Source organism: Pristiophorus japonicus, chromosome 9 (genome assembly GCF_044704955.1).
Source record: "Pristiophorus japonicus isolate sPriJap1 chromosome 9, sPriJap1.hap1, whole genome shotgun sequence".
NCBI lineage: Eukaryota > Metazoa > Chordata > Chondrichthyes > Pristiophoridae > Pristiophorus > Pristiophorus japonicus.
Window position 1 is genome coordinate 89,394,132 of NC_091985.1, and position 24,863 is coordinate 89,418,994.

At 42.8% G+C, this 24,863-nt stretch overlaps 1 protein-coding gene across 2 annotated transcripts in view; it reads right to left on the reverse strand.

Moving 5' to 3' along the window:
* asb3 (ankyrin repeat and SOCS box containing 3) overlaps positions 1-24,863 on the reverse strand; it is a 104,289-nt gene that overhangs the window by 11,610 nt on the left and 67,816 nt on the right. For both annotated transcript variants that reach the window (XM_070889539.1, XM_070889540.1), the window contains exons 6-9: positions 23,881-24,058; positions 22,899-23,096; positions 14,025-14,276; positions 5,458-5,591 (exon numbers count right to left, since the gene is read on the reverse strand). In XM_070889539.1, the coding sequence (XP_070745640.1) occupies positions 5,458-5,591; positions 14,025-14,276; positions 22,899-23,096; positions 23,881-24,058 (762 nt within the window). The remainder of the gene's footprint in view (positions 1-5,457; positions 5,592-14,024; positions 14,277-22,898; positions 23,097-23,880; positions 24,059-24,863) is intronic.

Genomic DNA, 24,863 nt, shown 5'->3' on the forward strand with positions numbered 1-24,863 from the left:
GGTAGGGCCAGAAAGCCGTTCGGTCACATCCCGTTGTGTGGCTGAACCCACCCTTGAGACATGAGTAATGAGAAACGTGCATTGTGCAATGTGCGAATCATTCGTTAATATTGAAAATATTGTAGTTACGCATGTAATGTTATGCAATTATAATATAATCTGATATATAATTGTGGTGTACTATAGATCTTCGAGTGAGGTCATGTTAAACCTTGTGATCACTTGTGCATATGGGGTAATGGAAAGCATTGTAATGTTTTCAGTTGGAGAAAAATTGTAATGTAATGATTTGAATTGTTAAACGTTGTTAATCAAATTAAAGGTCAAGTGGTCGTCGAGTCGGTGGAATCCACTACCACCACCACTGAAACTTCGCCGAGATCACAGGAGACTGAGGAGGAAGGGGAACCACTGCGGACTCCTGCTGCTGTGGTATATCAGCAGGAGGAGGAGGAGGAGGAGATTGACGAGACGGAAGAAGAGGAAGAGATTTTTGTGAGGGGGGAACAACCTGCGGCCATCTCAGTTGAGATGGAAGAAGCATCGGGACCAAGCGGTGTGCAGGTAGCGACGCCAAGGCGCGTCATATTGCAAACGCCGACCCCACGGAGGTCCGGTCAGCATGGCGAGCAATCGGCTACCATGGAGAGCCAGACAGAGAGCTTGATTTCCCTGTGCAGGGAGATGGTCACGATTGGTCGTGACCTTATCCAGGGGTTCGTGGGATTCTCTGCGAACTGGAGCCAGTTTCCAGCATCCTGGAGCGAGTTCTGCCAGAACTTCTCCAACTGGTCTTCTGAGCAGTCACAGACTGCTCGGGAGACGTTGGAGGCGATTCGGCACCAGACAGCCCGTTTTGGTCTACCAAGACGTCGTGCAGAGTGGAATATCAAGATTTCCTGCCGTGGTGGAAGTGACAGAGAGGAAGCGTAAGCCTGAGGCTCCACTTCCGAGTCCGGAGGAACTGTGTCCTCTGGCTGGACACGGCACTGCACCCAAAGGTGTTGTGTCTGCTCGCAGCGAGAACCCTAGCACGCAAGCGAGTACAGAGGACACAGTTCCTCCGGACTCGGAAGTGGAGCCTCAGGCTTACACTTCCTCTCTGTCACTTCCACCACGGCAGGAAATCTTGATATTCCACTCTGCACGACGTCTTGGTAGACCAAAACGGGCGGGTGGGGTGCGAACACGGGTGGGACAGGATCTGGAGGGAAACATGGCCCCAGGTAGGGAGGGAGGTGTGCTTCTCTATAGTTCACATGTTTTAAAATGTTCACTTGTTATTACCAATTTATTATACTCTTGTTATTGTTATTGGCCAATTGTATTCAATAGTTAAATGTTCACTCATCATTACTTAACTGTTCCCTTTCCATTATTTCTGAAATGGTCACTTGTTGGCATGATTGAAATGGCCACGTGTTCTGTAAAATGTTCATTTCTTCTTCTTGTAACGTTTTGGGGATTTTGAGGGAAGGGTGTTGTTCATTAGTTCTTTGTTTGTTAATAAAAAAAATTCGACAACTTTTGAACCTTCTCTCTTACTTACATAAGTTTTACAACGTACAGTGCTTCATGCAGATTTGTTTGTTTATTCTGTTTCCCCACGGAATATCATTAAATAACTTAACTATGTAAAAGCTATTTAATAAATAATTCCAATATATGCATAAATAAGGTGATAATACCTATTTATATTCCCTGTCCCAAATTTCGGAATATAATTTGCATCAATTTTACTCTCTAAATAACTCAGAACAATTCTCCACCCTTCCTCAGAGGTTAAAAATGGCGTTCGTAGTGCCCATTTCCCTCTCTAAGGCCCTGAAAAAGCAACTATTTTTGAGCACTCTTTTGGGCCTTGCATCGGCCCAGCGAAGTGCATGCTAAGTGCTGAAACTTGGGATGGGCTGTGTGTGGGCGATCATCTCAGCGATCAAAGTGGAAACTTGGGGGCCTATTTTTCCGGCGATATTTTGGGCCTAGTTTCCACTTTTTGCTCAAAATGGACAATAGAGGTCCATTTTGCACCATAGATGGGCCTTAGATGGGTGATGTGAAGTGGAAAGTCTAGCCCATAGTGTTCGAATGCATTTGGTCTGCTGGCCTACCAGATCACTACCCAAAATCAGTGGCAATTCCTTGCAAAATACTGCCCCTAATGTATAAAATTGATTTTAGCACCGAGCCTGCGGCCAACATCTCACCGTAGGCAACTAGGCCCATATAGCATTGCCTGGTTTCCAGTCGTCTTGGACCCCCTTGTCACTGGATCAAGACCTTGCTCAGCTAAGCCCGTGTGGTAGGCGGTGTGCAACGACCACCCCACGTTAAAAGAACTCACTCACAGGCATCTTCCACTCCTCTAACATGAAGTTTGGGACCTGGAACGTCAGGACCCTCATGGACAACTCCAACAGCGACAGACCGGAACACCGCACCGCCATAGTTGCCCGGGATCTTAGATGCTTTGATAACGACATCACCGCCCTAAGCGAGACCCGGATGGCAAGGTAAGGCCAGCTCCAGGAACAAGGTGGAGGTTACACCCTTTTCTGGAAAGGGAAACCAGGGGAAGAACGCCACCTCCATGGAGTCGGCTTCGCCATCAAAAATAAGCTGGTTAACCACCTCAAAGACTCCCCCTGCGGGGTTAACGAACACCTCATGACTCTTCGACTCACCCTATCCCAGAATCAATGCTCCACAGTCATCAGTGCGTATGCCCCAACACTCGATGCAACAGATGAGACCAAAGAGGGTTTTGCACTCCAACCTCGGAAAATCCCTGTCCTGTGTGTCCCAAACTGATCCTCCTTGGTGACTTCAACGCCAGGGTCGGCAAGGGCACAGACCTCTGTGGAGACATGATTGGCAGAGAGGGGGTAGGGAAAACCAACTCCAGCGGTACCCAACTCCTGACAAAATGTCTAGAACATGAACTTCTCATCACCAACACCTTGTTCCACCAGAGGGACAAATATAAGGCATTGTGACAACACCCTCACTCCAAACACTGGCACCTGCTCGACTATGTCATCGTCTGAGCCAGGGATCGCAAGGATGTGCGCATCATCCACGCCATGACAGGAGCCGACGACTGCTGGACGGATCACCGCCTAATCCAATGCATCATTGACATCAACATAGCCACAAAGCGGAGGGGGCAGCAGAAGCAGTGCTGCAAAGGAATGCCGGGGCACTTAAAGACTCAGCTAAGAGAGCCTTATACATTCAAGATCTCCTCAATCGAGACTCTGCCTTTGACTCGAGTGTTCTCGACTCCATCCCACAGCATGATACCCGCCACCATCTCAGTAAAACCCCAGCACTGCACGAGGTAGAAAAAGCCATAAGACAGCTTAAGAACAACAAGGCTTCGGGAGCGGATGGAATCCCCGCTGAGGCACTTAAGTATGGCGGAGAGGCATTATTGGCGCGAATACATGACCTCATCTTTCTCATCTGGAGGGAGGAGTGCAATATGATGTTAGTTTTGGTCTCCTTATCTGAGGAAGGACGTTGTTGCTATTGAGAGAGTGCAGCAAAGGTTCACCAGACTGATTCCAGGGATGGCTGGACTGACATATGAGGAGAGACTGGATCAACTGGGCCTTTATACACTGGAGTTTAGAAGGATGAGAGGGGATCTCATAGAAACATATAAAATTCTGACAGGACTGGACAGGTTAGATGCGGGAAGAATGTTCCCGATGTTGGGGAAGTCCAGAACCAGGGGACAGTCTTAGGATAAGGGGTAGGCCATTTAGGACTGGGATGAGGAGAAACTTCTTCACTCAGAGTTGTTAACCTGTGGAATTCCCTACCGCAGAGAGTTGTTGATGCCAGTTCATTGGATATATTCAAGAGGGAGTTAGGTATGGCCCTTACAGCTAAAGGTATCAAGCGGTATGGAGAGAAAGCAGGAAAGGGGTACTGAGGGAATGATCAGCCATGATCTCATTGAATGGTGGTGCAGGCTCGAAGGGCCGAATGGCCTACTCCTGCACCTATTTTCTATGTTTCTATCAAAGATGGCACCTCCAGCAATGCAGTGCTCCCTCAGTACTGCACTGGAGTGTCAGCCTAGATTTTTGTGCTCAAGTCCCTGGAGCGGGACTTGAACCCACAATCTTCTGAGAGTGCTACCCACTGAGCCATTGGCTGACAAATTAAACACTGGGAATACAGAAGCCATTGTTTTTGGTCCCCGCAACAAACTCCATTCCCTAGCCACTGACTCCAACCCTCTCCCCAACTTTGGTCTGAGGCTGAACCAGACTGTTCACAACCTTGGTGTCATATTTGACCCTGAAATGATCTTTCGACCACATAGCCGCAATATAACTAAGACCACCTATTTCCACCTCCGCAACATAGCCCATCTCAGCCCTTGCCTCAAGCTCATCCGCTGCTGAAACCATCCATGCCTTTATTACCTTTAGACTTGACTATTCCAACGCACTCCTGGCTGGCTTCCCATATTCTACCCTATGTAAACTTGAGGTCATCCAATCTCAGCTACCTGTGTCCTAACTCGTACCAAGTTATGCTCATCCATCACCCGTGATCACTGACCTACATTGGCTCCCAGTCAAGCAATGCCTCGATTTCAAAATTCTCATCCTTATTTTCAAATCCCTTTATGGCCTTGTCCCTCCCTATCTCTGCAATCTCCTTCAGCGCCACAACCCCTCAGAGATATGTGTTCTTCTAATTCTGCATTCTTGAGCATCCCTGATTATAATATCTCAACCATTGGTGGCCGTGCCTTCTGTTGCCTCGGCCTTAAGCTCTGGAATTCCCTGCCTAAACCTCTTTTTCCTCCTTTAAGACGTGCCTTAAAACCTACCTTTTTCACCAAGCTTTTGGTCACCTACCCTAATTTCTCCTTATGTGCCTTGGTGTCTAACTCTATGTCTTATAATATTCTTGTGAAGCGCCTTGGGACATTACACTATGTTAAAGGCACTACATAAATACAAGTTATTGTTTTTGTTGTCGCTGGCTATGTGTACTGTTGGAACACAGACTTGATTTCATTTTAAGTTCCCTATCTATAATGCCTTATTGGGGGAGCAAAGACAATAGCAATCTCACAAATGTTAACATGGCGATGCTGCACATTCAAGGTCTTCTCATTGGGATTTATCATAAAATCTAATTTTATGATGAGAATGTAAAGCCTTTAGATAGCAAATTACTATCCCCATCACTTCTGAACTAGGCCCACTGTCTGGAAAACGATCAAGGTATAAAATAGCTAGGATAAATCAGAGGGATGGTCATGGAATTAGAAACCACAGATAGGTTTCCCTTAAGCAGACCACCTAGAAATTAAGGCATATACAGTTGGATCAGGTACAGTTGAAATTTTCCAGGCTTTTCCCTCCTGTGATCTTTTATGCATGTTTCTGCAGTGAGCTGCTGTAATTTGTACTTCGAAAGCTTACATACCAAAATGTTTCTGTTGAATCCAAGTGGAATTTGCTATGCGACAGAAAAGAATCTGTCCCACAAGCGGAGGAAGCCTCTTCCAGTTTGTAAATTCAAGTGTGAAGTTAAGCATGTTATCATTGGCAGTATTTAACCTGCAGAATAAAAAAAAAATACATAAATATACAACATAGAAAGAAAAATCGTCAAATGCTGGAAATCTGAATATAAACAGAAAATGCTAGAGATACACAGCAGGTCAGTCAGCATCTGTAAAGGAGTTCTGCTGTTATTGATGAATGGTTGCCAAAACAACTTCTCAGTAAAAGTAAGTGGACTGGTGTGTATTTTTAGTATTCATTTATATTTTCGATAAGCAAAACATGCCCAAATTATTTCTTCTGTTTCAAGGGAATTCAAGTCCTCATGTTAGTGTTGAGGTCTGAGAACTACATGATGACTGCATCAACAAACAATCAGTATTGCATCCCAGGAGTAAAAATGAGATCAGGACCAAATTACTACTATGTTCAGAGATTTACTGATTGGTTGAATTGGTTGAAGAGAAGATGAAGGTAACTGCACTATTTAAAGTTTGAGTCTGTTGAAATGCCGAATGGACTGGACTCTCCCTGCAGCAAACATCTGGAGATCTATTCTGGCCAGACAGTTTCCTGGGCACACAGCCTCAACAGTCTGAGACAATGTTCCCGTGTTGAATTTCCCTTTCTTGGGACCTTTGTTAAAGGGTCTAAGATCCAATAAATCGTGGAAACTTAGCCTCTGAACAGAACTGTGCAAATAAAATCCTCTCTTCAAGCAACAGGGAGTAGGCTGCTAATCTTGGCCATAAGTATGAGCACCAATTCACTGCATCTAAAATGACTGACCTGCACAACACCACTGAATTAACTGGGAGGACTGACTCCAATAGAAGTGGTAATTCCTGATGATGATCTTCCTTAATCAAACATCTGTGATCTCCTGCCAGAGACACGAGAAATCACCGTTGCTTTTTTTTCCTGTTTGGATCAACACCAAAGGTGTTCCTACTGTTGTACAATTCGCTGCGTCAGCCAATAGTAAGTGATCCATTGAACAGCACTAGTAGACAACAATGTGCCTTCCCCAAGCCCGTTTCTAAAGTTGCCGTCATTGAACCCACCTAGTGTTGAACAGAGGCTTCGGGCAGTGTTGGATTTTCTAGGAAGGTGAAACATTTTCAGTGAAGGCAATCTTACAAGATGTCCTCAGGTCTCTGAAGCTGGTATCAATGGGTGTGGAAGGAGAACCATGGCAGATTTTGCACAACACCATATTACTTTCTGACAAAAGGCATCAGTGTAATGATCGCTGGTGTAAAACACAGTAAAGCATTGGACTGCACTTGGTACAGAATTGAAGCCTGATAAAAGGGCAGAGATCTTTTTCAAAAAGCTGATTTAATTTTACAAAAGTTAAGACAGTGCAAATCAAACTTTCATCGCACATGCAATGTGAAGAGAGTCAAGTTTTCTAATTCAGGGAGATAACAATTGTGGCTTTGCATGCAGAATGTGAATTTATAGTAAATGATAACAGAAAAGGTCATGAGGCAAAAAACAAATGTCACATCTCCAAGAGAGCTCGTCCTATCTTTTCCTAGGAACACTGCACAAACTTCTGCATTATGTAGAAATTAATATATTTGATCATAATATTTTAGTAAGAAGTTAAAATCATAGGCGCTATTAATGATGTTTAAAAAAAAAACTACAAATTTTGTGGCTAAAATTGAGCATGTTTTTGCATAAATAACTAATTTTAAAAGAGCTCAAATAGACAGCCATAAAATTATGTTCCAGTTGTATCAGCAATATGCTGCTAGCCTTTTGGGTTGAGCAAAATAATCCGTCATATTGATGCTTGAAAAAAAACAAGGAAATGAGTTTCCTAGTGATAGATTATATTGCATTGCACTAATTCACGCTACAGTAGACTTGCCTTACTGTTGTAGACAGGTAGATTTACCACTGGACAACACATCAGTAACAAACAAACTCGATGATTACATTTTATGATGATAAAAATGCATCGAAAATCATGAACCAGTAACAAATAATCAACCAAATACATGGTTGGCATTTACTTTTTATTAATGGGCTGCTTTATTTCAGCATGAATAAAATTACCTCCAAATTGAAAGCTCTAAAAGTCAGATTTGTAACGTACAACCCTCCTGATGAAAACTTACCATTGGAAGAAAGTAAATATGAAAAGATTTGAATTTTAATTAGACATTTATTACAGTCATTAATCATTATTATTTGAACAAAATATCTACTATGTTTTTGGGTCTAAGCATGATTAGCTGAAGAGTCATCACTTGCAAGTTTTCACTACTGATAATAGGCAGGAGTAGGTATTCATCTTTCGTGAATGTTAGTAGAGAATAGATTAGTGTGCGTCATCTGCTGCTATCACAAAGCAAGCAAAAACATTTCTTATTTTTGGAATGAATTTCGTTCAAAAAGATATAATAAAATAAATATTGACTGCAGCTCTCAAGACAAGATGCTCTCGAGTTACAGAAGCACAACATAGGCTTAATCTGGAACTCTGGCCTTTGCAGCACTTTCTCCGTCACTCCTAAAACCTCTGTGTGGGAAGGGATTCACTCAGTCATCCAACTTGCTGAGACACCAGCGAGTTCACAAGTGATAGCAGAATCCAAACCCTGCAGTTATTCACATCCTTCTGAACTGTTTGTTTCTGCTGATGTTAATAACCCTTCAACTAGGCTGGAGTTTAATATTTTGATATTTCAAATAACAGTGCCGATATTTGATGTCTCCAAGATAAGAGGAAACTAATTGATGTCCTGTTTCTGACTGCTCTATTTTTGATCGGGGCGGAGGAGCAGTGAGATCAGGGCCCAGGAGCGTCGTGATCGGGGCCCAGGAGAGGTGAGGGTTCGAGGCACAGGAGAAGCGAGGGCCCAGGGGCAGCACGGGCCAGCCCACACTGCGATCTATGGTTAGTAGGAGCATGCATGCGCACTAGGTCTGTGCAGCAGAGCTCGGTCTCTAGTCGTCTTGGTTAACCCTTGCCACTGGATCAAGACCTAGCTCTGTCAAGCCCGTGTGGTGGCTGGTGTGCAATGGCCATCCCACGGTAAAAGAATCCATGCACAGGCATCTTTCACCCTTCAGTATGTAGTTCTGGACCTAGAATGTCAGGTCCCTCATTGAAACAACTGTGAACTCATCCCTTTTTGGTGTGGAAGCAGGTCATCCTCGATACGAGGGACTGCCTAATACTATACTGCCAATCACAATAGCTTACTAGCACAACTCTGAACTACTGTAAATACTTGCATAATTTAAAGCAGGTTTTATACTAAATAATCCCAGCACAAGATTTGTCTATATTTATATCATTTTTTGTGCAATTGCTAAAATCTGTGAAGCTCCACATGTGCAGGTACATAAAAACCTCTAATTTCACACAGAACAATAAAATTATGTCTGCATTTTCCCCTTTCACTGTTGCAGTGCATCTAGTCTGTAAACAAAAATAATTTTCCCCATCATAACATCTGCCTCAGCTAGATTTGTCCTCCCGAGCACAAAGTGGTCCTGCCATCTCAAGCTGCTTTTGTGGTGGTTGCTTCTCGCCCAAACAGGTGGGACTATCGAGTGAAGTTTGGAGCAGATATTTTTATTGAAGTCCTTTTTATACAATGTCGCAAGATAATGCATGTCAGTCTTCCAAGGTTGTTCAAAAACATTTGGAAGTATCCCTTCGTCTTCCTTGAGGTCAGAGAACTAGTCTTCCATCTTCCTTCACGCAGAGGGTGAGGAAGAAAGATATTGAATTTGGAATACTGGACAACAGTAGTTCAAACTATCTGGGATTTATATCTCCATTGCATTTTTGCATTCTTTGAAAATCTTAATAAATACATTATTTTCCCTTTTTTTAAAAAAAAACAAAATATACAGATTAGCAGGTTTAGTTTCTTCCATGCGCTATTTTTACATTAATAAACTTCTCTCTCTGCCATTTGAATGCCGTCATTCCCAATCTATTTTGATAGGTTAATGACTGCATTAAAATGGCACAAATAAAAATTTAACATAAGCAGATTAAATCAGTGGTGCTAAAAAAGATACACAAAATAAATCAAACCCCGAGGCCTTTAACAAAATTAAGCTGGGGATAGCCTTCACTGTTAAAAGAAATCCTGAAATAGATTGCAATACACATAATCACATTCTTTTAATGCTAGAGGCTTGAAAAGAAAATAGTGCTCCCTACCCTCCAACATGCTCCTCCATGGAGTTCTTTTTTGTAAGAAAATGGTGAGGATTTAAAAAAATGTTTACATAAACGTTGTGCACTATATATTTATGTTCCATTGATGGTGATTCTGTGTATGTCGTACTTCAAGTAACTTGCACTGTTTGATCTTTACTGTTTGAAATTGGTGGAAGCTAAGTTCTGCCCAAAGGACCGCCGAGATCCTGACGGTACTTTGGGCAGAAGTTGCATGGAAAAATCTTGGAAAAACCACCTGGCGGCAAAAATGGGATGTAAACACTGAATCTGGGTGGCAGCGGGCGGTAGCTCCCCCACTCGGTGGCAAGTACCACCGAGGATTGAGTCGGGCCCGGGGGGGGGGGGTTGAAACTGATGAAATTAAAAATTTTCAAAAATGTTTTTAAAAACACTAGAAATCTTTCAGGGGACCCCATCCACCTGAAACTCTGCAAAAAAAAAAGAAAAAAGTGGACTAACCTTTTTTTGCAGGTCTTCATACTTACCGTTGAGGTTAGACCTGCCCCCACGCAGCAGTTTTTTCCCCTGCTGCAGCGGAGGACCGCCCAGACCAAACTGGCAGCTCGGCAGGCGGGAGGACTCTTACACGCCGGCGCACAGTCCCCAGCGGTCTTCTCTCCCCGCCAGCGGGAGGCCTCCACCAAACTCACTCGGATGGGAGACCACCCAGAAAACTCAGCAGCAGTGGATGGTAAGTCCACCAATTTTAGCCCCAAAGACTATTTAATAGTTCTGAAAATATAACCCCAACTGGTACCCACAGGAGGGTTAAGCTTCAATAGCTGAAAACTTTTTCTGGAGATCATCATGAAAGTAGCAGACAAGGCTTCCCTCCAAGTAGAAAGCCAATCGCCACAAATTTTCTCAGAGCCGTGGCAAACGATGAGTCACCTACCAAAATTCTCGCTGGTCCAAGGAACCTGGACGTCAGCAAGGTATCAGCATCCAGGTCAATTGATGGACATAAGTGGAGCCCACAGGTGTCCCCCTGGTCTGGGTTTAAGCCTGTAGCACCCAAGAAGGTTACAGGCTGACACAATAAAATCATCCCTCTTATAGGGCTCAAGTTTCGGCCTGAGTTGCTCTCTTTTTTTTGGAGCAACTAGTTTAGAATGGAGCATCTTAGAAATTGCAATTCTCGGCATTTAGTTTGCTCCAGTTCTAATGAGTTAGAATAGTTGCATTGTAGAACAGATATTTTTTTCCAAAAGAGGGCGTGTCCAGCCACTTACGCCCGTTTTGCAAGTTTAGGCAGCGAAAATTTACTCCAAACTAACTTAGAATGGAGTAAATGTAGATTTTTGTACGCTCAGAAAAACCTTGCCTACACTTAGAAATCAGGCATAGAGAACGAGTGAAGGGGGGGGGAAACGGGGGTTTACAAACATTAAACACTTCACTTTTACAAATAAAGAGCCATCATCAATAATAAATTACAAATAAATCAATAAATCAACCAATAAAATTCAAAAAAGTTAAAAAATTAAAAATTAATTTTTTTTTTAAAAATCAATAAAAAATTAAGTTTCTACTCACCGACTGCAGCACCGGGAGCCCTCGAACAGCGTGCTGGGACAGGGCTCCCCCAGTGTGTCTCTGTCAGTGTCTCTCTCTCTGTTTCTCTCATAGCGAGGAGGAGGGGTGGGGGGGGGGGGGGGGGGAAAGAGGCGAGGAGGAGGGGAGGGGGAGGGAGAGGAGGGGAGGGGGAGGGAGAGGAGGGGAGGAGGGGGAGGGAGGGGAAGAGGAGGGGGGGAGGAAGTGGGAGGCTGAAGGGCAAGGACTTCGGGCAGGATGGGTGGGCGCTGCCGATGACAGATGCCGGGCCGGGCCGCCGAAGACTTTGGGCGAAGCCCGCCCCCAGCAAGATGCCGGGCGGGCGGGCAGGCCCCGCCGCCGCCTATGTTGGGGAGGTGGGGGAAGAAAGCGAAAGCAAAAAAAAAAAGAAGAGGGAGGGGGAGGGGGGAGCGGGAGCTAAACGGGAGGGAGGGAAGGAAGGAGGCCAGAGTACGATCTTCACCCTGGCAGCCCATTCGGCCAGGGCTAGGGGCGGCGTGCTTCGGTCCCCTCCCATGCAGCCTCGGGGGCCTGGAGCTACTGCATATGCGCGCACACTCTAGCGTACATGTGCAGAGGTCCCGGCACTATTTTCAGCGCCAGGACCTGGCTCTGCCGCCCACGCGTTCTGCTGCGCTGCGCCAAGGGCCTGGATTGATCAGACGAGGGGAGAATACCAAGGTAAATAATAGGCGCCATTTCTGTTCTAAAAAGTCGGCTCACCACACGGAGATGCGCCGTTCTAACCCTGGGGCAAACTTAGGCCCATAAAGAGGGCCGGTTTCTCGAGGTTTTGGCATCTTCACCCGCTTCTCCCAAGTGACTATCCTGGGACCATGTTTTACACTCTACCTTCCAGTGGGCATCCAAGATTTTTTTTAATTCATTCATGGATGTGGGCATCGCTGGCAAGGCCAGCATTTATTGGCCATCCTCGACTGCACTGGAGAAGGTGGTGGTGAGACAATGGCGTGTTTGAGGGCAGTTAAGAGTCAACCACATTGCTGTGGGTCTGGAGTCACATATAGGCCAGACCAGGTAAGGACGGCAGATTTCCTTCCCTAAAGGACATTAGTAAAACAGATGTTTTTTTTTTTTTTTAACAACAATCCGGTAGTTTAATGGTCACCATTACTGATACTAGCTTTTTTATTCCAGATTTATTTAATTAACTGAAATTAAATTCCCCAGCTGCCGTGATGGGGTTTGGACTCACATCTCCGGATCATTAGTCCAGACCTCTGGATTACTAGTCCACCAATACTGCCTAGTTTATTACAATACAACCTGACACTGGATACTCCAGCAGAGTCAGGGTCAAGTCCAGGAATGCCACTGGGACATAAATCCTGCTCTCCCATAGTTACCGTGTGGAGTGGGATTGAGGAATTTTATCTCCAGGATATTTTTTTCCCACACTTCTCAATGGCAAACTATTCCTGTGTTTATCATTAACAGCATCTCAGGAATGAGTTTTGATTCATTACATATTGGGCTAGATTTTCGGTTTTCAGCGAAAAAGGTAATTTTACGCCAAAATTACCGTTGTCGCTGCGCTACCGTTTTCAGGCCTAATTTTCAGCCTTTACTTCAGCTAGTACAATCGGCATTGCACGTGGATTTGCGGCACAAACCGCGAGTGTCAGCAACTTTAGGCCGAGGCCGGTAGCGCTGCGAGAGGGGCCTTGAGAGGAGGAAAAACAAAAAATATTGCAAAAGAAAAAATATCGAAAAACACTTGCCTAATAAAATCACTGCAAAATAATTTAAAAATAAAAACATTTACTTATCCTTTTTGCAGATCTCATACTTACCGCTGCTCAAAGGGCTGTACCGACAGGTGTGACCCGGTCGGTATTGTGGGCGTGGCGTACGGGTCCCGACGGAGCCGATAGTACGACGGCAACGTAATCCGCGGCATTGCATGTCGACGCTCCTCTCCCCGGTGGTATGTGAAAGCTCCGCCGCAAAGAGAGGGACAAGGATCCCGCCGACTGGGTTTTCGCCGCGGAGGGTCAAATCGCGGCAAAAACCCAGTCGCAAAGTCCGCCAAAATCGAGACAATTATTCTTTTGATAATTACTTCTGTTAATGTTTTTATTCTTATATCATTTTACAGACCCCAAAAATACATAAAACACGAAATACACAGTGTAGAAGGTGCATAACGACCAGATCTGACTGATGCTTGTGTTTGGAGGTTGGGGTGGAAAAATATTTTTTCAATAGTACTACCCATCTCAATAGAACAAATGTAAAAGTCAGATATTGGATTGGGAATGCTGCTTGGATTAGAAAATGTTGTTATGGATGGAAAAAGCTCACCGTAATATCTAGAAATGTCTTAGTACGTTACTGGTCTGCAACATTAAACTCCTGCTTAGCATTCACAAGCCCATTAAAGAGTTAATTCCATATGCAAGTTGCCATTTACAAATCAATTCAACACTCTAGCATACACAGTATTTATGGAATACTGGCCTGTTCACTGCAATTAGTCTTGGGTGTGATATCCATTACCAAATGAAGCATGTAGATAATGTAACAACATTGCATGCTCAAGCTCATTAGTTAAATACAAATAAAGTGTGCTGGAATGATAATATTCCAACCAACGTGTCTATTTTCTGTATTGCCATTTCAACTATAAAGAAAATACATTTGTAACTTATTCTAAAACAACAATTAGGTGTAACTGTGAACTTGTTACTTACCATATTTCACTAAGCAGATCCACAGGATTCAATCCAGCCAACAACAGGTGAGGTAACCACTGCTTATAATGGTGTTCTGATAATAATCCATACTTTGCAAGGTCAGCCAAATGACTGCCCGATGGCAATAAGTAACCCTGTCGCAGAAGAAACTGCAGCAAACGGAAGCTCTGATATTGCAGACAATAACAATAATGGAGACCTGTTACAGCAGCGCCAGCTTTAAGGAGGATGTAAACAATTGCAAAAAATCTAAGGAATAAGATAAATAAGAATAATTAGTCTGGCTCCCTAAACTATATAACAGAGGTTGATTTTTTTGGGAACATACAACATGTAATATCTTTATACTTTATCAGTTAAGCTATTTTCCAAGGTTAATTAAAAATGAATAAATGTATGTGCATACAATCATTTTACATATGGATATCAAACTAAACAACTGGCACAATTGGTCTGATTTGCCAGCTACTATGATGTAACTCATGGCATTTGTCTGGAGCACAAATATAAAAAAAAGCAACTTTTCTTTTTAACTTTGGCTCTGAAACAGGGAAAAGAAATGACACAGTTGTAAACTGTTCAGTATCTTTATCAATATAGTCCTTCAGCTCACATGGAGAACATATTACAAAGGACTGTTGATCAATTCAATTATAAATGAAAAGTAAGTTAATGGAAAGATAAATTCCCCTGTAACAAACATTAAATATTATTATAAAACTTGGAAATTAGATTTTGTGATGTCCCTGAAGAAGAAATCTTAAAGTAATAAAGTTACATTTGCAAATGAGTAAACAGATTTCCTCTATTTTGACTTGTACCTGGTTTACTACTGAAACATTTCTGTAATATACACTTACTGGACATGAATAAATAATAAAGATTAAATTATTGACAGGATGATGGAACAAGGAGAGTTCCTTCAAAAGGATATGTAAATAACAAACATAATTTGTAGCTGGCTCTTAAGAGCATAAGAACACAAAAATTGGGAACAGGAGTAGGCCATACAGCTCCTCGAGCCTGCTCATCCATTCAGTATCATAACTGATCTTCCACCGCAACTCAATTTTCCCACCCGATCCCCATATCCTTTGATTCCCCTAGAGTCCAAAAATCTATCGATCTCAGCCTTGAATACACTGAGTATATTCAAGCGCTTTGGAGTACAGAATTCCAAAGATTCACAAACCTCTGAGTGAAGAAATTCCTCCTCTGTCTTAAACGACCGACCCTTTATCCTGAGACTATGCCCCCTAGTTCTAGACTCTCCAGCTAGGAGAAACAACCGCTTGGCATCTACCCTGCCAATCCCCCTCAGAATCTTGTATGTTTCAATGAGGTCACCTCTCATTCTTCTAAACTCCAAAGAGTATAAGCCCAATCTGTGCAATCTCTCCTCATAGGTCAACCCTCTCATCCCAGGAATCAAGCCTGCTCCACACCTCATGATGGCTGGAGCATCTTGACTATTCACTTTCCACCTCACTCCCTGCAGCCATGTAATCTCCTGGGAGGCGCAAAAATCCAGGGCCAATAAGGAACATTTTTTAATTAAAAATTGCCACGGAACTTTCTCCAAGATGCATTTAAGGGGAAGCTGGATAAACGCACGAGGGAGAAAGGAATAGGAGGTTATGCTGATAGGGTTAGATGAAGTAGGGTAGGAGGAGGCTCGTATAGAGCATACACACCGGCATGGACCACTTGGGCCAAATGTCCCGTTTCTATATTGTACATTCTATGTAATTCTATGGCTTCTTCATTCTATTAATTAGCAGCATATAGCAATTTGAGTTTTTTCACTGCCATCTCTCCTTGGATGGTGGCCAAAAAGTTATTTCCAATTCTGATGTACAGTAACTTTTCTGTATTAATCAAGAATAGGTGCTCAGGTTTTCAGTTTTTGATGGGAAGTGCAGAAAAAATTCTGCGTTTTTGATGGTCTAACCTTCAACAATGGAGAGCAGAACCAAATCAGAAAAATGTAATTCAAATGCAAAACTGAAACAGAAGCAAAAGTATCAAATGCTATTCTCTAGCACAGTTCTTCCCTCCCTCCCCACCTCAGTTCATTTTAGTTCTGCAGAAGTGTCCTTTAAAATCTACACTTTTGAACTTGTAATTCTTGCTTATTTTTCCATTTCAGAAACTTGTGCTAGTATTTTATGAGGCACCTTTGAGCACAGACAAACCACTTTTCTTCTCGATGGGCAGAATGGCCTCCTTCTGTGTCATAATTTTTCTATGATTCTATGATTAGATGACGACCCCTAAAGTAAATTTGATATCACAGAAACATCCTTTTTGATGAGTTCTTAAAAAAATACAACACAGCTGCATATAATTGAATGGTAAAATGAAGAAATTTAAGTCATTTAATATATTCTCATTTTCTTAAGAGATGTGACAAAAATGCAGTACAACAGTAATGAAATCAGCACTTTAAATCTTTTCAATCAAAATTACTTGTTCTTATACAGAATATTCCACTACGCTGTAACAAATTAAATTCAAAGGACAATGAGAATAATGGTACTGCACAATTTATCAAGACTATTATAAACTCAGAAGGTGTATACTATTTTTCAGTAAAGCACAATTTCAGTTTCAAGATCACATTTTAATTTACAACAAAACACTCGTCTTCCCTTCTGCTTACTGCTGTGCAATTGCTATCTTTCAACATTTTTGACCATTTTTCCATGGGAAGGATCCTTGTATTATTGATATTAATAATGTTACTTTTAAATTAAATGCAGCTCCCATGGGATTAAAATCATCACAGCAGCCAGAGGATGGGAGAAACATGCATGAGAGGAACAACCCAATTTCCCTCATTGAACCTTCATTATATACTTATAAAAGGGTTCCACGTGCTTTCAGAGCACCCTCTATACAGTTTATTTTTTTTAATAGACAGTTTGACCCTGGATTCAAGGGATGGAAAAATCTACTGCTGCAACAGCAGCTGAAAAGCATTACAGCAGCCATTTTGTGTCTATTACAATATGGCTCACTACAATGTTTGAGGCTGGCCTTTCTTCAGGGCACCAAGCCCATAACTTTAAAGATTTCAGTTATGATGTATGTAATCCAGGAAAGGAGGGCCCAGCTTTTGGACTCCAAGGAAAGGAGGTCCATATAGGGGATGATCTGGGTCCATGGGAGGAGAGGGCCCCCTCAGCTCAATAAAGTGGAGTTGAAAACTGAACTGCATTCTGTATGACAGCATACAGAATGTATTTATACTTTATTTTTCTTAAAGGGGAAACGGTCCACAATCAAGACAACAAAGTACCATCTTAATCTCCAAGACTTCTTCTGCAAGTTACCAGTTAACCACCTCAGAACCTCCTGTCACTGTAGGAGAAGTAGAAGGCCAAGACTGAAATAGCCCACAAAGTTAGTCACTAAAGGGAACCACAGTGGCCTTCAACAGTAAGAAAGTTGTCAGATTTGTTAGCAGTGAGATGTTTTTGTCACTGATGTTAGGATGATTTAGGGAAAGGTGGGGCTAATGCTTATACAAAGAGTAGCATACTGATCTCCAAATAGGAGCCGTGGTAGTTGTGTAGGAGTGTTACTCAACAAGTGACTGAATTGAGTTTGTTGCCAAAAGGGTTCATCATGGCAAGACTCATTTGGCAGGGGCCTTGGGTATTAGTCAGCTGATGCCTTCCCCGCTGAGCTGTGCTTACAACTTATAGCAGCTGGCACTACTCAGTTCCTGCTTCCCGTGGGTGGTGTGGCCTTCTGAAGCATTGTTGAGAGGTATGGTGAAGCAGCTCAACCTGCATCTGCTGGCAGGCAGGAAGTGGCTAGAGGGTAATAAGGGCCTGTTCCGCCCGACATCCCTGTGGTGTGCCTCCTGATCCTACTGCTCTTCTTCCTCAAAGCCATCATACAAGGGAGGCCTAAGGAAGATCCCACTGGTTTCCAAGGTGCAGCCTATAAGATTAAAACTTTAAAATATGGTCAAAAATACTTTAAAAATCCTTGTCGAATGTATAAAAATACTGAAAAGAAATTTTGAAGAAAGTTTTAAAATCTTAAGGAAACTGACAAAAAACAAACTTTAAATAATCGACAGTTTATGTTACAAATGTGGCACAAGATATTTATACTGAAAATGTATAACTTTAAAATAAGGATGACAATATGACTGCAAGCCCTGGTCCACAAATGCACCTGGCCTCCAATCCTGCTTCACCTAAAAACTACACATGGTCTTGACTTCCCCCATGCAATGTCACGGGGGATTGATGGTATTGGACGGATGGACTGCAGCGGTTCAAGGCAGCAGCTCACCATCTTCTCAAGGGCAATTATGGATGGGCAATAAATGCTGGTCTTGCCAGCGACACCCATGTCTCATGAACAAAAAAAAAATCTTGCACAATTTCACCATTACCACCTTATTTAGTGCCCCTTTATACACAATTTAGAATTCGATTTGCTCTTTTATGGCGTTTCCCACCTGCAATCCTACTTTCAAAGATCTGCATTTTTGTATACTTCGATCCTCTGTCCCTTCACTGAGTTTTACTGTATGGGTAATACATCTATTCTCTTTTTTCAAAAATGTCTGCTTCAATTTTGAATTGCATGCGTCACACATCTCACCATTGTTTTAACCCAACCTCCTACATTCTTCCTCAGTTTGACATGGAATCAGAACAATGCTCAGTTCGGGTTCCGCCACATCCACTCAGATCCAGACCTCATTACAGCCTTGCTCTAAAATAGAGACAAAAGAGCTAAACTCCAGAGGTGAGGTGAGAGTAACTGTCCTTGACATCAAGGCAGCATTTGACCACATGTGCCATCAAGGAGCCCTCGTATAACTAAAGTCAATGTGAATCAGTGGGAAAACTCGGCACTGGCTGGAGACATAGCTAGTACAAAGAAAGATGGTTGTGGTTGTTGGAGGTCAATCATCTCAGCCCCAGGACATCGCTGCAGGAGTTCCTCAGGGCATTGCCCTAGGCCTAACCACCTTCAGCTACTTTATCAATGACCTTCTCTCCATCATAAGGTCAGAGGGGAGGATGTTCGCTGATGACTGAACAGCGTTCAGTTCCATTCACAACTCCTCAGATAATGAAGCAGTCCATGCCTGCATACAGCAAGACCTGGATGACATTCAGGCTTGGGCTGAGAAGTGGCAAGTAATATTCGCACCACACAAGTGCCAGGCAATGACTATTTCCTACAAGCGAGAGTCTAACCACCATCCCTTAACATTCAACAGCATTACCATCGCCGAATCCCCCACCATCAACATTGTGGGTGTCACCTATGACCAAAAACTGAACTGCACCAGCCACATAAAAATACTGTGACTATAAGAGGTCAGAGGCTAGGTACTCTGAGGCGAGTGTCTCACCTTCCGACTCCCCAAAGCCCTTCCACCATCTCAAAGGCACAAGTCGGATCGAATACTCTCCACTTCCCTGGATGAGTGCAGCTCCAATGCTCAAGAAGCTCGACACCATCCAGGACAAAGCAACAACTTGATCGGCACCACATCCACTACCTTAAACATTCACTCCCTCCACCACCGGTGCACCGTGGTTGCAGTGTGCACCATCCACAAGATACACTGCGGCAACTCGCCAAGGCTTCTTTGATAGCACCTCTCAAACCTCTACCACCTAGAAGGACAAGGGCAGCTAGCGTGTGGGAACACCATCACTTCCAGGTTCTCCTCCAAGTCACACACTATCCTGACTTGGAAATATATCGTCGTTCCTTCATAGTCGCTGGGTCAAAATCCTGACACTCGCTCCCTAACAGCAAAATGGGAGTACCTTCACCAGATGGACTGCAGCAGTTCAAAAATACGGCCCAGCACCATCTTCTCAAGCGCAATTAGCGATGGGCAATAAATGCTGGCCTTGCCAGCGACGCACACATCCGAGGAACGAATAAAAAAAGGAACGATACAGCACAGGTGGCTATTCAGTCCATTGTACCTGTGCCGGCTCTTTGAAATAACTATCCAATTAATCCCACTAACCTGCTTTTTCCCCTAGAGCCCAGCAAATTTTTCTTTTTCCAAGTATTTATCTAATTCCCTCTTGAAAGTTGTTATTGAATCTATTTCCACCACCCTTTCAGGCAGTGCATTCCAGAACATAACTACTTGCTGCCTAAAAAAAAAATCCTAATGTCGCCTCTGGTTCTTTTGCCTGTATACCTTGTGTGCGTGTCCGCTGATTACTGACCCTTCTGCCACTGGAAACAGTTTCTCCTTATTTACTCTATTAAAACTCTTCATGATTTTAAACACTCCCCTTAAACTTCTCTGCTCTAAGGAGAACAACCCCAGTTTCTCTAGTCTCTCCACATAACTGAAGTCTTTCATCCCTGGAACCATTCTAGTAAATCTCCTCTGCACCCTCTCTATCACCTTGACATCCTTCCTAAAGTGTGGTGCCAAGAATTGGCCACAATACTCCAGCTGGAGCCTAACCAATGTTTTGCAGTGGTTTAGCATAACTTCCTTGCTTTTGTACTCTATGCACCTATTCATAAAGCCAAGGCTCCCATATGCCTTTTTAACCGCCTTCTCAAGTTCCCTTCCACCTTCAAAGATTTGAATACATACACTCCCAGGTCTCTGTTTCTGCACCCCCTTTAAAATTGAACCATTTCATTTATATTGCCTCTTCTCATTCTTCTTACCAAAATAAATCACTTCACACTTCTCTGCATTGAATTTCATCTGCCATGACTCTGGCCATTTCACCTGTCCGTCCATGTCCCGCTGAAGTCTGTAACTATCCTCCTCACTGCTTGCTACATTTCCGAGCTTTGTATCATCTGAAAACTTTACATTTTTCCCTGTATACCCAAGTCCAGGTCATTAATATATATCAAAACAGTGTAAGTATTTCTACTGCACTTTTTTTAGCCCCACCCACTACTGTTGAAGTCACTATTCACTTCATACCCAATAAATCTGTTAACAGTCCGTACACAATGGCTGCCCCATCTATTGGGGAGGGGGCGGGGGGAGGGGGGAAAGAGATGCATTTGCGCTGGGGTAAGGCACTTTGGCTGGGGGAAGCATGCACTTGGACTGGGTAAAGTCAGTGAGACTTTGGGATGGGCGGTTCGTGACATCCTGTGAAACTTCAGGGTGTGGCCTATCCGCCAAGGGGACCAATCATAGACAGAGGGTGGAGCATTTTTGCAATACAGTGTGACGTCTGAAATACGGAAACCTCGGGACAGAGGCCATTCCGGATTTCGGAACGTCTTTGCCTGGGCCGAAGTAGGTGGGTTCGGGGGGGGGGGGGTTTGAGGCGAGGTTGGGCTGGTGAGGAAAGGGAGCAAGGTCGAGCTACCGAGAGCCGGGGCGAGGTCGAGGTCGGGTCACCGAGGGCCGGGGCGAGATTGGGCCGCTGAGGTAAGAGGGCGAGGTTGGACCGGGGCGCTGAGGTAAGGGGGGGGGGGGGGGGGGGGGGTTGTGGGGGGCAAAAAAAAGTCAAGTTGCCGAGGGCCGGGCAAGGTCAGGCCGCCAAGGCAGGGCAGTCCGGATTTCGGAATATTTTCCGGTTTCTAGATGACCCCGCCACGGATCGGCCCGGTGTCCGGATTTCGGAACATTCCGAATTTCGGAACTCTGGATTTTGGACGCTCAACCTGTATAAATAAGCGCGCGCATCCATATCAAAAAGAGCAGTGGCCCCACACCGACCCCTGAGGAATACCACTGCACAGTTCCTTCTAGTCTGAAAAACCACCGTTCACCACGATTCTCTGCTTTCTGTCCCTCATCCAATTTCATGTCCATGCAGCCACTGCCCCTCTAATCCCATGGTCTTCAAGTCGATCATGTGGTACAATCTGAGTTGCTCTGCTCCTCCAGAAGCATCACTATACCTATATCTCGCCGAGAGACTCAACATTAAAGCACATGAAGCTGCTGTACTTAAGTTATATATACCCACTAAACTCACCAGAAAAAGTTAGGGTTTGTCCATTCCAGTGTAAGCAAATATTTAACACTGTGATAAGTCTTAATTACTGCCTAACTACCTCTTGAACACTGAAAATTAACCTTTACAAGTGTGGTGTCTCACTCCTTCAGATTTTAATTACTGTTGGAGATTTTTTTTTTTAATTAAAAAATGTAAATAAAAATATATATATATTTTAAACTATTTATTTTGATCTCTTATCTCTCTCTCTCTCTCTCTCAAACCCAATTTTTTTCCCCTCTCTTTTTCGCTACTGTACATGATTTGGCACTGAATTAAGGACGCGACTGCTGCCAACAAACCGGATGTGGACTGCACATGCGCGCTGCGGGTTTGTCAAAAAAAAATTATGCCAGGAGAGAGCGGGCTGTTAGGGAAAATGCCAAGAAGCCAGAGCACGTCTCAGATCCTCCGTCTGCTATGGTGAGCATTATTTTTTAAATTTGGCACCCGACTGTTATGCTCAGAATGCTTCTGCGCAGTTTCCGGTCGTTGGCAGGAGTCACTCCGTTGAATTAAATATTCTCACTCATAAATTCTGGTTCAAACTGTGCGGTTCAGTAACAAATTCTTCAATCTGATTGGTAAAGGAGATACACAATTGCCCTGTTCACACAGGTCCCAGATACACTGTAGAAGGCACTGTGCCGAAATGGCTTTCTAATCACAGCAATTTCCAGTGCAAAACCCAACAGACAATGTAACAGCTGGGACTGTTTGTTCACCACTGACTGCACAATCCAGCCCTGTATATATTTTTTTCCACAGTACCCTGTATTACAATCTCTGTGGATATAGCTGCAGATAATTTGAATAATTTGTTTTTTTTATAATTATGCATAAATTGTAATCAAAAAGCTCTAAAACCTGAATAGCTTACCTCCGAGAAAAAGCCATGCACAATGGCGATAGGCACTCATACAATGGGCACTCCTGGGCATTAGGACTGAAACCTGTTTGTAGTAACATTTTTACGCATACTTGCTGTCCTCCATACACTGCTGAATAGACTGGGCTCACCTTATTCCTCCCTGTATCACATATTCGATCTGTGAGCGGTATTAAGAATTCCAGCACCCTACCAGAAATCAATACATAATATTAAATGAATGTTGCATTCACAAACAGAAAGAAACATTTCTTGGCTTATAGCTTTCATTATAAATAATGCAAGAGTTTGAATGGTAATGCAATCAATGTAATACACACAAATTTATTTTAATACATTTTGAAACAACACAAGTCATAAGAAAGTTTCAAGGAGTAGAACTTTATGATTTAAGACCATGTTATGATTGAAACCATTTATGAGGCTGGACCTTATCCTTGCCGAGTATATCCTTTGCATCTCAATAAAATACTAAGCATAAAAGCACAGATGTCAACCTAGAAAACAAAAAAATGCCGTATCCCCAAAAAATAGATAATTCAAGAAAAATCCTGATATGTGAAAGCAAGTAGTTACAAGGGCTTCGTAAATTCAGTAGGCATGCACAACATCCCTTCACTTACACGGGAAGGGAAAAAAATGCATGAAAGCCTGAAGGTGAAATGCATTTTTAGGTGTGTGTGGGGGGGGGGGGGGGGGCAGATCTCTAGGCATGCTCTCCATGAAAATTCTGAATTTTAAAATTAAAATGATGCATTCTGGCTCATTTTAAGATTTAATTTATATATATTAAAAAAAAAGGAAGATAATAAGTAATACTATAGTAATACAAATCTACTTTGTGATCTTCCATTCTGATCTGCAATCCTATATGCAGCAACGTTCAATATAAATTTCAAAAATAAATTTTACAATCACAAATTGCTCAAAATACATGTCTTTTTAATAACTCAGTTCGTCTGTGAGCACTTACTTGACTTTTCCCATCTGGGCAGCAGCATGAATGGGCAACTGCCAATCATCTTCACTGCAATAAAGGTTTGAATCAGCTCCATTTGACAATAGCAGTTCAACGCATTCTGTATGGCCTTCCTGCGCTGCTATGAACAATGGTGTGGCCTTATCAAAGGCCTGGCAATTAACATTACTACCTGTAAAATAGATATAAAACTGCAAATTCAATTCATGGCTCATGTGGTAAGAGGATCATATCCCAAGAGCACTGAGTAATGCATTTGAAATATTAAAGGACAAACTAATTATTTACTTACTGAAATTCAAAACAAATTTATTTTGCCATTATCATTTTGTAATTATTAGACATAAAATAATCTGAATGGTATGTTCCTTCTGTCATACAGATTCAAAGTGTTCAATCTAACACAGCTCAATTCAAATGCATAGCTCTTCTTAAAATATTGAAGCAACATTAATTATATAGGCAGAATATGTAGTGAGACAGCAGATACAGTTCACAAATCTACCTTTATAAAACTCAGTATTATTATTACATGCACTGCAGTGAAAACGGCTAACTATCTGGTTTTATGTTTCCGTAAAAAGCTGTGTCACTCTGCTTACCAGGCATTGATACTGTTCATGAGAAAGGTATAATCCAAATGATGGTGCCAGGTATCAGCTGTAGATTACAGCATTGATACAGATGTATGTGATACAGCAATCTGTGCTGAATTTAAAATACATCCCTATAGATTATCAATTTTCAATTTGTGGTTTTAATTGTTGCTGCCTTTTAACAATGTGCTCTGCAGTCACAGTTGAAATAAACTAGACAATGCAAGAAAAACTAAATTCAGCAACTTGTTATCTAAATTCACCCAAACAGTCCAGTTTACCTCCTTTTACGAGATGTTACAAAGGTGGACAATTAATCAGGATAAATCACCAGAAACAGGTTGTATTTAAGTGAAAACGCCTGTATGGAGGACATAAACA